This window comes from Cygnus atratus, chromosome 14 (genome assembly GCF_013377495.2).
Source record: "Cygnus atratus isolate AKBS03 ecotype Queensland, Australia chromosome 14, CAtr_DNAZoo_HiC_assembly, whole genome shotgun sequence".
NCBI lineage: Eukaryota > Metazoa > Chordata > Aves > Anseriformes > Anatidae > Cygnus > Cygnus atratus.
In genome coordinates this window covers 11,576,692-11,589,223 of record NC_066375.1, presented here as the reverse complement: position 1 = coordinate 11,589,223, position 12,532 = coordinate 11,576,692, and the positions used below count along the sequence as shown (strand labels likewise).

The window sequence follows — 12,532 nt, the reverse complement described above, 5'->3', positions numbered from 1 at the left end:
CAGGCTGTGCATAGGCTTCACTATGTACGTGCATGGGAAGCTACAGGTCGTGGAAGCTGCCAGGCTACTAGGAGCTGCCTGCTCTGCTCTGCAGATTTCTTTGGGATGCTTGGGCCAGTCTTCTGGAGGCAGAAGCAGTGGCAGAGCAAGCAAGAGCCTGCTGGGGAAGTGTGAAAATTGCAGGGCAGCAGGTACATAGAACGACAGCAACTGGCCATTTGAACAGTCCCTGAGTGCTTCTAGGCCAGCATACAGCATGTGAGCTGCTGAAAGTCACTGGCAAGGTGACCTTTGGTTTGTGGTGCTTGCTGGCTTTTAATGAAGTATATGAAAACTGCATGATCTCTGCAAGTGTGCCATCAGATCAGAGCATCAAAACTTCATGAATCAAAACATTGATGCAAATGGAAAAGCATGTGGATGAAGAACAAGCACAGCCTGAATGAAGCAATAACCCTTGAGACCATGAAACTTATTAACTTCTAGTAAGCAAAGTGATCCATGGCACCCATCCGGCAAAGTCTCACTTCATAAATACTACAGGATAGGACCATGTTCTAGAGCGAGCCTTCCACAGCAAAGCGGGAGGTCAAAGGACAGAGAGGGATAAATAAAAACAGAGCCTAGAAACCACCCAGTAGAAAACACCTCAGATAAAAAGGTATACTTTGCACCAGAAAAGATGGACGGGAGGATGCAGTGCTGTGTGATGTTCCAGTAACAGAGTGGATTACAGTCCTGACAAACTAGATTCATCTGATTGGGATTATAATGGCATTTTCATCCAGATGAAAAAAAGAAAAAAAAAAGAAAAAAAAAAGAAAAAAAGAAAAAAAAAGTCTTGTTCAGAAAATGTAACAATCTGTTTTTCAGTGTGGTCCCCTTTGACTCCACGTGGCTGCACATCACAGAGAAACACGATGAAGCATGAAGTATGAGAGGCCAAGGGGGATTTCAGTGGGTTTCCACCACACTAGCAGGATATACAACAGACTCACAAGCAATGCAGGCACTTAGGGACTTCATGTGTAGCTGTATTTTGTTGTTCTGTATGAGCTGTTGCTTACCAGCCTGAGCAACTAGAAATATCTTTACAAATATCTACCTGTTCCTGAGTCATCTGCAATTCAATGGCTGATGTCAGTAAAGTGAGCCTCATGTGCAGTTTATTTGCAGTCATGAATATTCATTCACCTCCACTCCAAACACCTGAAGCTAGGTTTTATTGTTGCTGTTACTTATCCAGCCAATGAAGACAGTGTTGAAAATGCACATGAGAGATTCAGAGAGCACTGTAGTCTTTCAAAGCATCTATTTTCCACCACACACCCAGCTTATTCAGCACTGACAGGGTAGCAGAAAGGAAAGCCACGTGCACTGACATTGCCATATGGACTATCCTTCACATAATAAAACAATCATCACAGAATCACAGAATCATTTAGGTTGGAAGAGACCTCCAAGATCACCTAGTCCAACCTCTGACCTAACACTAACAAGTCCTCCACTAAACCATATCACTAAGCTCTACATCTAAACATCTTTTAAAGACCTCCAGGGATGGTGACTCAGCCACTTCCCTGGGCAGCCCATTCCAATGCCTAACAACCCTTTCAGTAAAGAAGTTCTTCCTAATATCCAACCTAACCCTCCCCTGGCACAACTTTAACCCATTCCCCCTCGTCCTATCACCAGGCATGTGGGAGAATAGACCAATCCCCACCTTGCTACAGCCTCCTTTAAGGTACCTGTAGAGAGCAACAAACTTGCCCCTGAGCCTCCTTTCCTCCAGGCTAAACAACCCCATCTCCCTCAGCCGCTCCTGTGAGGGCCACATTCTGCTCCCTGCTCCCTTCCACCGGCTCAGGGGGCTGGGTACCCAGAGAACAACTGGTCTTGCTGCTAAAGACTGAGGCAAAGGAGGCATTGAGCACCTCAGTCTTTTCCTCATCTCTTGTCACTAAGTTTCCCCCTGCATCCAGCAAAGGATGAAGATTCTCCTTAGTCCTCCTTTTCGAGTTTATGTATTTACAAAAACATTTTTTGTTATCTTTAACAGCAGCAGCCAGATGGAGCTCCAGATGAGCTTTGGCCTTTCTAATTTTGTCCCTGCACAGCCTCGCAACATCCTTATAGTCCTCCTGAGTGGCCTGCCCTCTTTTCCAAAGGTCATAAACCCTCTTTTTTTCCTAAGCTCTAGCCACAACTCTCTGTTCAGCCAGGCCGATCTTCTTCCACGCCGGCTCGTATTTGGGCACGTGGGGACAGACCGCTCCTGAGCCTTTAAGATTTCCTTCTTGAGGAGTGCCCAGCCTTCCTGGACTCCTCTGCCCTTCAGAACTACCTCCCAAGGGACTCTGACAACCAGTGTCCCGAACAGCTCAAAGTCTGCCCTCCGGAAGTCCAAGACAGCAGTTTTACTGATCCCCCTCCTGACTTTGCCAAGAATAGAGAACTCTACCATTTTGTGGTCACTCTGCCCAAGACAGCTCCCGACCACCACATCTCCCACCAGTCCTTCTCTGTTTGTGAACAGCAGGTCTAGCGGGGCACCTCCCCTGGTAGGCTCACTGACCAGCTGCATCAGGAAACTATCTTCCACGCTCTCCAGGAACCTCCTAGACTGCTTCCTCTGGGCTGTATTGTATTTCCAGCAGATATCTGGGAAGTTGAAGTCCCCCACAAGTACAAGTGCTGGCGATTGGACGACTTCTGCCAGCTGCTTGTAGAACACCTCATCCGTTTGGTTTGGTGGTCTCTAATAGACCCCCACCAGAATGCCAGCCTGGCATAAATTATAAATATTGGTAAAATATATAGTATAGGTGTACATATATATGAATTATAGGTATAAATTATCAGGCATAATCAACACGGGGTTCATGAAAAGAAAGTCCTGTCTTAGTAATTGGATCTCCTACGATAAGGTTACCCACTTGCTGAATGAAAGGAAGGCAATGAATGTAATCTTTCTGGATTTTAGTAAGTTACCAAAAGATACTGTGTCTCACAGTATTCTTCTGGACATATTTTCCAGATGTGAGATTATAGAATCATAGAATTGTAGAATCATTCAGGTTGAACAATACCTCTAAGATCCTCTTGTGTTCTGCCCTGGTGAGGCCACACCTCAAGTACTGTGTTCAGTTTTGGGCCCCTCACTACAAGAAGGACATTGAGGCCCAGGAGCATGTCCAGAGAAGGGCTACGAAGCTGGTGAAGGGCCTGGAACAGAAGTCTTATGAGGAGCGGCTGAGGGCACTGGGGTTGTTTAGTCTGGAGAAGAGGAGGCTCAGGGCAGACCTTATTGCTCTCTACAACCACCTGAAAGGAAGTTGTGGGGGGCTGGGGGTTGGCCTCTTCTCCCAGCTAACTAGCTCTAGGACTAGAGGGAATGGCCCCAAGTTGCACCAGGGGAGGTTTAGGTTGGAAATTAGGAGACATTTCTTCTCAGAAAGAGCAGCCAGGCATTGGAACAGGTTCCCCAAGGAGGTGGTAGAGTCACTGTCCCTGGGGATGTTCAAGGAAAAGTTGGACGTGGTGCTTAGGGACATGGTTTAGTGGGTGACATTGGTGGTGGGGTGATGATTGGACCAGATGATCTTGGAGGGCTTTTCCAACCTTAATGATTCTACGATTCTATCTATTCCAACCTTTAACCTAGTACTGACAAGTCCACCACTAAACCATGCTACTAAGTTCTACAACTACAGGTTTTGTGATGACCTCCAGGGATGGTGACTCAACCACTTCCCTGGGCAGACTATTCCAATGCCACACAATCCTCTCAGTATAGAAATTTCTCCTAATATCCAACCTAAACATCCCCTGGTGTAACTTGAGGACTTTTCCCCTCATCTTACCACTTGGAGCAGTGTGCCCTGTCAATCAAGAGGGCAAAACGCATTTTGGAGTTCATTAAACACAGCATATCCAGCCAGTCAAAAGTGAGGATTATCTTACTATATTTAGTACTGGTGAGGCCTCACCTCGAATACTGGGTGTAGTTTTGGGCTCCACAATATACAAAGAATACTTGAATGCATCCAGAGGAGGGCAACAAACTTGATAAGAGGGAAGGCATATCCTATGAGGAGAGGCTGAGGACACTTGGCTTGTCTAGCTTGGAGAAAAGGAGGCTAAGAAGCAACCTCATTTCTCCCTACAACTTCCTGAGGAGGGGAAATGGAGAGGGAGGTGCCGATATCTTTTCCATGGTAACCAGTGATAGGATGCATGTGAATGGCACAAAGCTGTGCCAAGGGAGGTTCAGACTGGGTATTAGGAAAAATGTCTTTCCAGTGAAGGTGGTCAAACACTGGAAGAGCAAGATGTTTGATGCCCCATGCCTGTCAGTGTTCAAGAGGCATTTGGATAAAGTTCTTAATAATATACTTTAACTTTTGGTTAGCCAAACCTTCCAGCCGAACAATTCTATTCTATACTATTCTGTTCTGTTCTGTTCTGTTCTATTCTAGCCTAGCCTAGCCTAGCCTAGCCTAGCCTACTCTGTTCTACTCTAACTATGCAGAAAGACCATCAGTGATTATGCAAGGAATCTTATACCATGCATGTTATTTAACCTTTTCAGACAGACCACTAGCCCTATTCTCAGGAATCTAGTGAAATACTCTGCTTGCAGTCTCCAGAGAGTTAATTAATGCAGCTTGGACTATAAATTTAAGTTAATTTTTCACAAACTACAGCTAATGTCAGGAAAAGCAAGGAGACAGGGATAGTTTTTCTCTCTCTCTCTTTTTTTTTTTTTTTAATAAAGTTGACTGGTGGGTTCATAAAGTACAGACACTTTATTCTCTCAATATTTAGACATTCAGTTAGACAGATGAACTCAGCTGGTCAGAGAGTGTATACAAATTGCCTGCTCTGTATATGCCTCATGTACTTACTGATAAAACACAGAATTGCTGAGGTTCCTCTCAACCCAGTTCATCCAACTCCTTGTCAGAAAAACATGGCTGAGAAGGTGTCTGGCCATTCTATTGCTAAGTTGTAGCAGGGTAATCCTGGTGTGAGCCACACTAAATCCATGATTTACACTGATTAATTCACTGCGGTACTGTTGATCCTAACCATTCTCTCTGAGGCAGATTTCTGTACATCTGGTACAACACTCCCTTCTCTTAATAAAAACTGAATGGAGGCTAGATGCTCACTGCTGCTATCTGTACATAAAATTGAAAGGATTTGTGCAGACTGGGGCTCACCAGGCAATGGATCAGTGACTCTAGAGCTCATAAAAATTCTGCTCCTGTGTGTTTATTACTTTGGAAATGTTCCAATATTTACTCCTGCATTTTATTGAAATAGATCCTGCTGGAATTACCTTCCCAGTTCCTGAGGGGATCATGAGGATCAATATCTGTGGACTAGAAGTTCACCCAAAAATACAAATGTCAGACTGCAGGACACTCATCTGAGAGCAACAGATATTGCTGATCAAAACCACACAAGCAGCACTCCCCATATCATCCATCTGTACTATTCTGGTGTTTCATTAAGGAACAAGTTTAAGGACTGAAAAGCACCAAGAGACTACCCGTTTCTGTGGGACAGGTAGCTATTGAAGGGACAAAGTCCTGTGTTACCATAAAGCCTCTAGTTGCTCCTGCAGGGTGATCTCTCCAGTTTTATGAAGTTATTCTTCCCATGTTTTTCTCTACCACCAGCCTCCCAGAATGCATGTGTTAGCATTGCAGCATTATATTTTCCCAGATCCGCATCATGAATTGTAATAGCAGCAACATGATATTTCAGTGAGGGGATTTGTTCAACAACTTAAAAAGCAGGGCTAGTGTCAGCAGGAATGCTTTGCAGGTGGGACAGCTTAAGTACAAGAAGTGAAGCAACATGCCAGGATCACATGATGGAGTCAGAACAACAGTGCAGATCTCCTGGTACACAGCCTCCTGCTCAGAAGGCTGGGCTTACTGCCTTCTTCAAAGGGATGTCAGCTTCCAACCCACACTTTATTCCATACTCCCCATCTTTGACTTTAGAGTTGTAGAGGCCTGTCTTTACATCACACCTTGAGTATCATATCAGATGGGATGGTTGCTTCAAAAATACACAGTGTGCAAAATAAGCAATTAACATCACCTAACACCACAAGGGCACAACACAGCAATCTCTGCAGACCAACAGCAAGATCTCCAACATGTCCACCTCAAGGCATCATGCCTGCATGTGTGCAGGCTTCACTCAGTTACCAACCACACCGCCAGTTCTGGATCCTAAATTTAGGGTTTTAAATTATCTGAGTAAAGGTCATGCCAGGACTTATTTTCAGTCTAATATTGAAAACTGGTCTGTCCTCATGACCCTTGGCAGGCCAACTTCCATCTGCTCTAGCTGTGCCCTGTGCTGGCTGGACACCCTTCAGCTCCAAACCAACTGCACCATGCTCATGGTTTTACCATCGTTAGCTCTAGGAGAGTACAGTGCCTTCAGACTGGACTGACCTGGAGCGAACAGAGATTGAACCGAACCTATCAGTTAATGTGCAGATCTGCCAAGGCTATCCAGTAAAGGCCATGTGAGACTGGACTTGAGGGAAGGTGGGGGGAATTGGCTGAATTTGCTCAGTACATCTTACTGTGGGTAAAAGTTGCTGAAGTTTTGGTTCAACTAGATGTGATCAGACGTGACTTACAAACCATATCAGAGAAAAGATACCACTGAGCCATTGTAATCATGGCAGTGCTCCAGGCTTATCTCACTTGGGAGAGAGGAAGTAAGGAAAGAATTCCCATCACCAGCCATGCTAAACATGGCAGTAAATGGGAGAGGGAGAGCCTGAATGAGTCCAAACCAATAAGCCTACAAACTTAGTCCAATGACATCACTACGATGACAGCTATGAAATCTGTGTGCCCACACTGGTGCACTGAGGGATGGACTTAATCAGAGAAAGAAGGGTTATTTCACCTACCATTCCATGGGGATCTTTAAAGGAACTTCAGATAGCACTTATGATCCCCAGTGGTTGAAGTAAAAGCCCCAGAAATCAATCCAGAGCTCAGCTTTCATCAAAATGCCTCACATTATCCCCCAACCCTCATGTTCCCAGCACAATTCAGCTCTGCTTCTCTTGCTCTGTCTCTGTCTTCCACCTTCTAACCTGACCCCAAACCTCACTATGCTGCAGAACACACACAAGAGTGAAATTAGGTGGCCCAGCAAACACTGCCCAGTCTACAAAGGCTGGTGAAGTAAAGGCACTCAACCAGATTAGCTAGACGGTGTCCCAGACAAAGGAGATGAAGCAGCGTCCAGGTGAGCAGCTGCAATGATCCACATGTTGTTTCAGAGCACCTGCCCATCGTTGTCAGATTTTGTATCCTGACAGCATCCAAACTGCACTTCATTTACACAGAGAGAATAGTCTATATTCTCTTTTTACCCTTAAGAGTTCAACTGTCTGTCCAAATAAAGCAAAGGAACTAGAGGAGAACTCAACAGCAGAAAACAAGCAAAAGAGATTACTTGACCTTTTCAGATTTCAAACATTACCTTACCTTTTAAGAATGAAACTTTGATAACATTTTAGTATCTTTGTCTTCAACAGACCTTCCATCTCAGAATGGTCTACAGATTGCTCTACAGATTGCTCTGAAATTTATTCCATTTTTGTCTCCATCAAAATGTTTCTGAACTTTGACAATGATTCCTATTCTGTTTACCAAGAAGGTCCGTAGCCAGACTCCTGAACCTTTGTCTATCTGCTTCAAGCTGCACCGTGACAGGATCACATTACCATTTTGAGTACTCTGGATGTTGAAATGAGTATAAAGGACCTTTCCCTCTGTATCAAGGCACACGATCAAGTTACCCTACCCCTGCAAGTTTCTGCATGTGAGCTGAGCCATTGTAGCCATCCAGTGCACACTCTTAGCCTGTGACAAACATAAGATGACATGTCTTATTTAACACTTTTTCACTATGGACAAGGCTACTGCACCTATCTCACACTTACTGGACTCAACAGGAAGACTCCTTTATAAGAGCAGTAGGCTTATCTTCTCTTCTAAGCCACACTGCTTTTTTAAGAAAGCATCTCTATGGCTTCTCTAGTCCAACAGTTCTCAGACTCAAAGACATATTCAGAGAAGGTGTAAGACAGCCGTATCATGTTAAAATATACAGCAACACAGAAGGACTTTCTCAGACACTGGAGATTCTCTTTCAGAATCTGGCCTTCAGAATTTGGCTTGACTGTGCATACAAATGATCAACACCACCTATAAGACCAGGCCAGCTCTCAACACACTCTATGGCACAGCTTGTTACATCTGCTAAATGGCACTGAACCTCATCTGAAGGTGTTCACATCACTGAATGAGTGGTGCCCCATGCACATACCTTGTAGTGGGGCACCAGGAAACCCATCTCTTTGTCTGGCAAGGTTCCAGTACTCACTCTGATTATGGCATTGCACCCACATGGGCTGGACCAGGATGCAAGGCAGATTTGAATCTGGATCTCCTGAGTTTGCTGTCTTCAGTCCCTGGTCCAGACTAGCGTCAGGGCTGTCTCTACAGCAGAAAGACCATGAGATCCCTGGGTTTCTACATATTGTTATAAGATCTGTGAGGCCCATATCAACCAGTGTCCTGTCAAAGAGAACCAGAGGCCCTGCTGCAGCCAGCCTAAAGGCAAGGGGAACAGTAGCTGGGAAAGAGATCCCATGTACGCTATCATAATGACACAAATGTTTCCAAGAACTTATGGTACAAGCTTGCCCCCTTGCACTCTGTAGCTTTGTGTCAAGTGCCAGTTAGGCGTGGGAAGATGTTGAGCTGGAAAACAGTAGGACAAAACATATGCTTCCAGAGAAAAAAAATTACCCGAGAACAGAGACAGAACACCTTGAAGACCTGGGTTATGTTTTGAGTGCTGTCAGGTGTCTAAACCTGCCTTGTGTCAAGTGTGCAGAAGTGCCTAGAGGTCTGTGGCCACTATTGAAGAGGAAGAAGGTAGGGGTGACTCAGGATGTGGAAGAATTTGCTGGTAGCTACATTTATGAGATGGTAAGTATTAAACAATACTTAACAGTACTCCAAGGGGGAAATATGTGATTCCTGTTCCCAAGGCAGTAGTAGAAAGGAAGGCCAGATCACCCAGGAAGAACCTGGGACCTTACGGAAAAATACTAGTTAAAAACATATACACCAGGAACAGCAGGGAGATGGGGGTGAGGCACGTGGGGCTACACAGAGTGATCGGATTTTATCCCTTTACTCATAGGGACCTTCTGAGCCACACGGAAGACATATCGATCTGGAGTTATTGGGTCTAACACCTGCACCCAGCCTGCCTCGTAACATGTCCACCTTGCACCAGGGTCCAAACAGAAATGTAAAGATGTGACCAAGCTGCCTGCACAAGGCGCTCTCCTTTCCCAGCGAACTGCAGCTATCACCAAGCTCCAGCTTCCATGGTGCTTTCTCAGGATGGTGTTTACAATCCCGTGGATCATTTACAACCTTTAAGTGAAACAATGAAAGGTGGGACAACCTATGTTGCCAGACAAGCTTATGAATATAAGTATTTAAAAGAATTACAATAATTTTAAAACAATGAGACACTTGTCATCCTTCCAGATCATCAAACCTCACAACTTCTTCATTACTTCCCCATAAATTAGAAACATGCAATTCTGTGATAGACCAGCAGCAGCCATGTATGAAAATCAGGGGGGACTATGATTAGGTAACAGCTGAGAGCAATCATAAAAAAGGAATGTAAAGGAAAAAGTCAATTATAGTTTTAACTATGGAGACTTTACCATTTCTTTATACCATTAAGAAAAAAAGCAGACAGCCAAGGGTGACACTTCCATGTTGAGAAAGCAGAGGAAAAGATTTTTCAATAGGAGAAACTTCTGTGGAGGCCACATGGTGATTTTGCATGTTTCCTTTCTATTGCTGAAATTTTGCTTTCAGTGAAATTAGCATATATCTAATGTGATGCAAATATATTGCATGGACCTATGCTGATGAGCCCAAAGGAAAAATCCTGAGGAAGGACAGTACAGTACATGCTGCTACATCTCAGTGCTATGTCACCGTTGCAGTGGAAGGCTAAGAACAATGAAGGAGCAAATTTTAAGCGAAATCTTCTAATTAGAAAAGCTTTTAAAGGATACCTGACTGGTCCCTGCTGTGGATAGAATCAGATTTCTTTTAAAATAATAAAAGATTGAGTTTTCCGAACAAAAAACATTCCCATGAAATCTGCAAAGTGGAATTGTCAATACGGAGGAACAGCTAGCTGTGTTGTCAGTTCAGGGTGTGAGCAGCTGGAATAAAAATATAGCACAGATCTTGAAATAACTTCTTGGTCCTCAGCTCTCCGGGTGCCTTTTCATTTGGACTGGATCCTGGTGGGCTATCCAGCATGCTCACAGTCTGTGTGCTGCAGTGTCCATGAGCAGGGAGAGGCTTTCCATCATAGAAATAATGCTCTCCACCAGAAAGAGATGAACCAACAGCCAAGCTTCTAGATTTGCACTTATATACATTGCTCCATGCTTTGATTTTTATTTGTGTGTGTCTATTTTTTACTGCTCTCATGACAACTGAATAGAAAGGAATGCTAAAAAGCACTTCCACCAAATCAAATCAAATGAAACATTTTGGGAAATCTTTTCTTGCTTTGTGGAGACTCAAGAAATAATGTGCCAGCAGGGTTCAGCTGTATTTTCTGCCTTTTTCTTTTGACTTATTCTTAGGAGACTCGTGTCTCCTTTCTTGTATTTCCTGTAGCCTCTTTTGTTTTTCTTACCTAGACTCAAAAAAATAAAATCCCTAAACCCAAGGCTGTAACAAGCACATCTTACAAGTGTCAATAAACCCATACATTGAAAGAGCTGCAAATATTTAAAATCCACCTCCAATTTTAAGTAGCATGTTCTTCAAGTTACCATTGCAATAGTTATCGACCTTTTTCCCCTCTAAGATGGACACCAGCAATATAAATTGTATTTTGAAAGATTTAGTGAAAGATCAGAGCTTTGGGAGAAATGAAAGAGAAGTAGCAATTAAAGAAGATTCCAGGAGGAAATAAAGCATTTATGTAAATTGTCTCATAAAAACAAAACAAATAAGGGGAAAGAAACTATATGGGGGGCGGGGAGAGAAGTACTTACACTCTTCTTCCATAACAACTATTTTAGTTTCTGAGGCTGGTAAAACTTGTGGTGCTTTCGTTGTTCCTGGGAAAATTAAGGTAAGAAAGTAGTGAACAAAATATCTATTTTGAGCTGAGAAGATTGGGCTTAGCTACTACAGGGAGGAGGACAAGAGCAGGTGCTGCTGGGTGGCACAGGCTGGGGAGACTATCGATATGTTAGTACTGGTTAGAGGATGCTCAGATGGGTAATTGTGAAAGAGACAGATCAATGAGTGCCTCTGAGGGGAATAGCACAGGGCGTGTCGGTCCCCTTGCTGTAAAGGGACTCATGCCATCATGATAAAAAGGCAGAAATAGCTCAGGATTCACCAGGCACATGACGAGTGAAACTGCAGAAGGTTTTCTTAGCCCTGATGGCCACAAAAGTGCAAAGACGAGATCACAGACACAGGGAGAAAAACACAGAGCTTAAGAAAAGGTGAGATGGTCTGATGAGCTTCCACCCTATAACTATTTGCAGTTCTGCAGCACAAAGTAATTCTCTTACAAGAGATGGAGGAATTGTAAACAGATGAAGGCCAAGACCCAAGGCAATATGAGAGCCACTGGGCCACACGTAGCTATTTCCTCCTTATAAAGCAGGATACTGGAAAGTCCAACGTCCACAGTCACCAGCTTCATTCAAGCCAGCTGACAGCAAAAGCCCCCTCTTGGTCAAAGCCCCTCATGACCCTCCTGATGTGCAAAGGAGAAAGCATCAGGAGCCTACGCTGTGCGCGCAGCACCCTTTTAGAGAAAGGTGGTAAGACCACCGGTAAAAGGTAGATTAAAAGGAAAGCAAAACCACTTTTTGGATAAGTTTAATTTTTGCTGTGGTGTTTAGCAAAGGGGGTGGTGGGATATGAGTTTAGGAGTTGTCTAGAAATTTTCTGAGGAAAAAAAGAGTCTAAAACAGTCACATCTCAGCTGTGATCTCATTCCCACTTGTGATGCCAATATTGGACTACTCAATAAAGAAGACTGGGAAATGGGACATTTTTCTCAGAGTGCAGCTAATTTACCTCAGAGTAATAAAAATCAGAAAATAGCACCAAAGCACAATATGTTTTTGCTAAACCCAGAAGCATTTCCTCAGAAACTGATACCCTTCCAAAACTTTTCAATGGGAAAGCTTTTATTTCTGAGCTGGGCATTCTGTGGAAATACCAGAACTGCAGAGGAGAGATGAACTGCTGGATTTGGCTTATGGGCATGTTCTAAGTGACAAGGGGTCATGACATTATCATAGAATAATAGAATGGTTTGGGTTGGAAGGGACCTTAAAGACCACCTAGTCCCAACCCTCCTCCCGCCTCCCCTGCCATGGGCAGGGACACTTCCC

At 44.0% G+C, this 12,532-nt stretch overlaps 1 protein-coding gene across 1 annotated transcript in view; it reads right to left on the bottom strand.

Annotated features, from left to right (window-relative positions):
* The window catches only part of NRG2 (neuregulin 2), a 174,378-nt gene that overhangs the window by 36,174 nt on the left and 125,672 nt on the right, over positions 1–12,532 (bottom strand). The window contains exon 4 of the mRNA XM_035559706.1: positions 11,168–11,233. Coding sequence (XP_035415599.1) covers positions 11,168–11,233 — 66 coding nt within the window. The remainder of the gene's footprint in view (positions 1–11,167; positions 11,234–12,532) is intronic.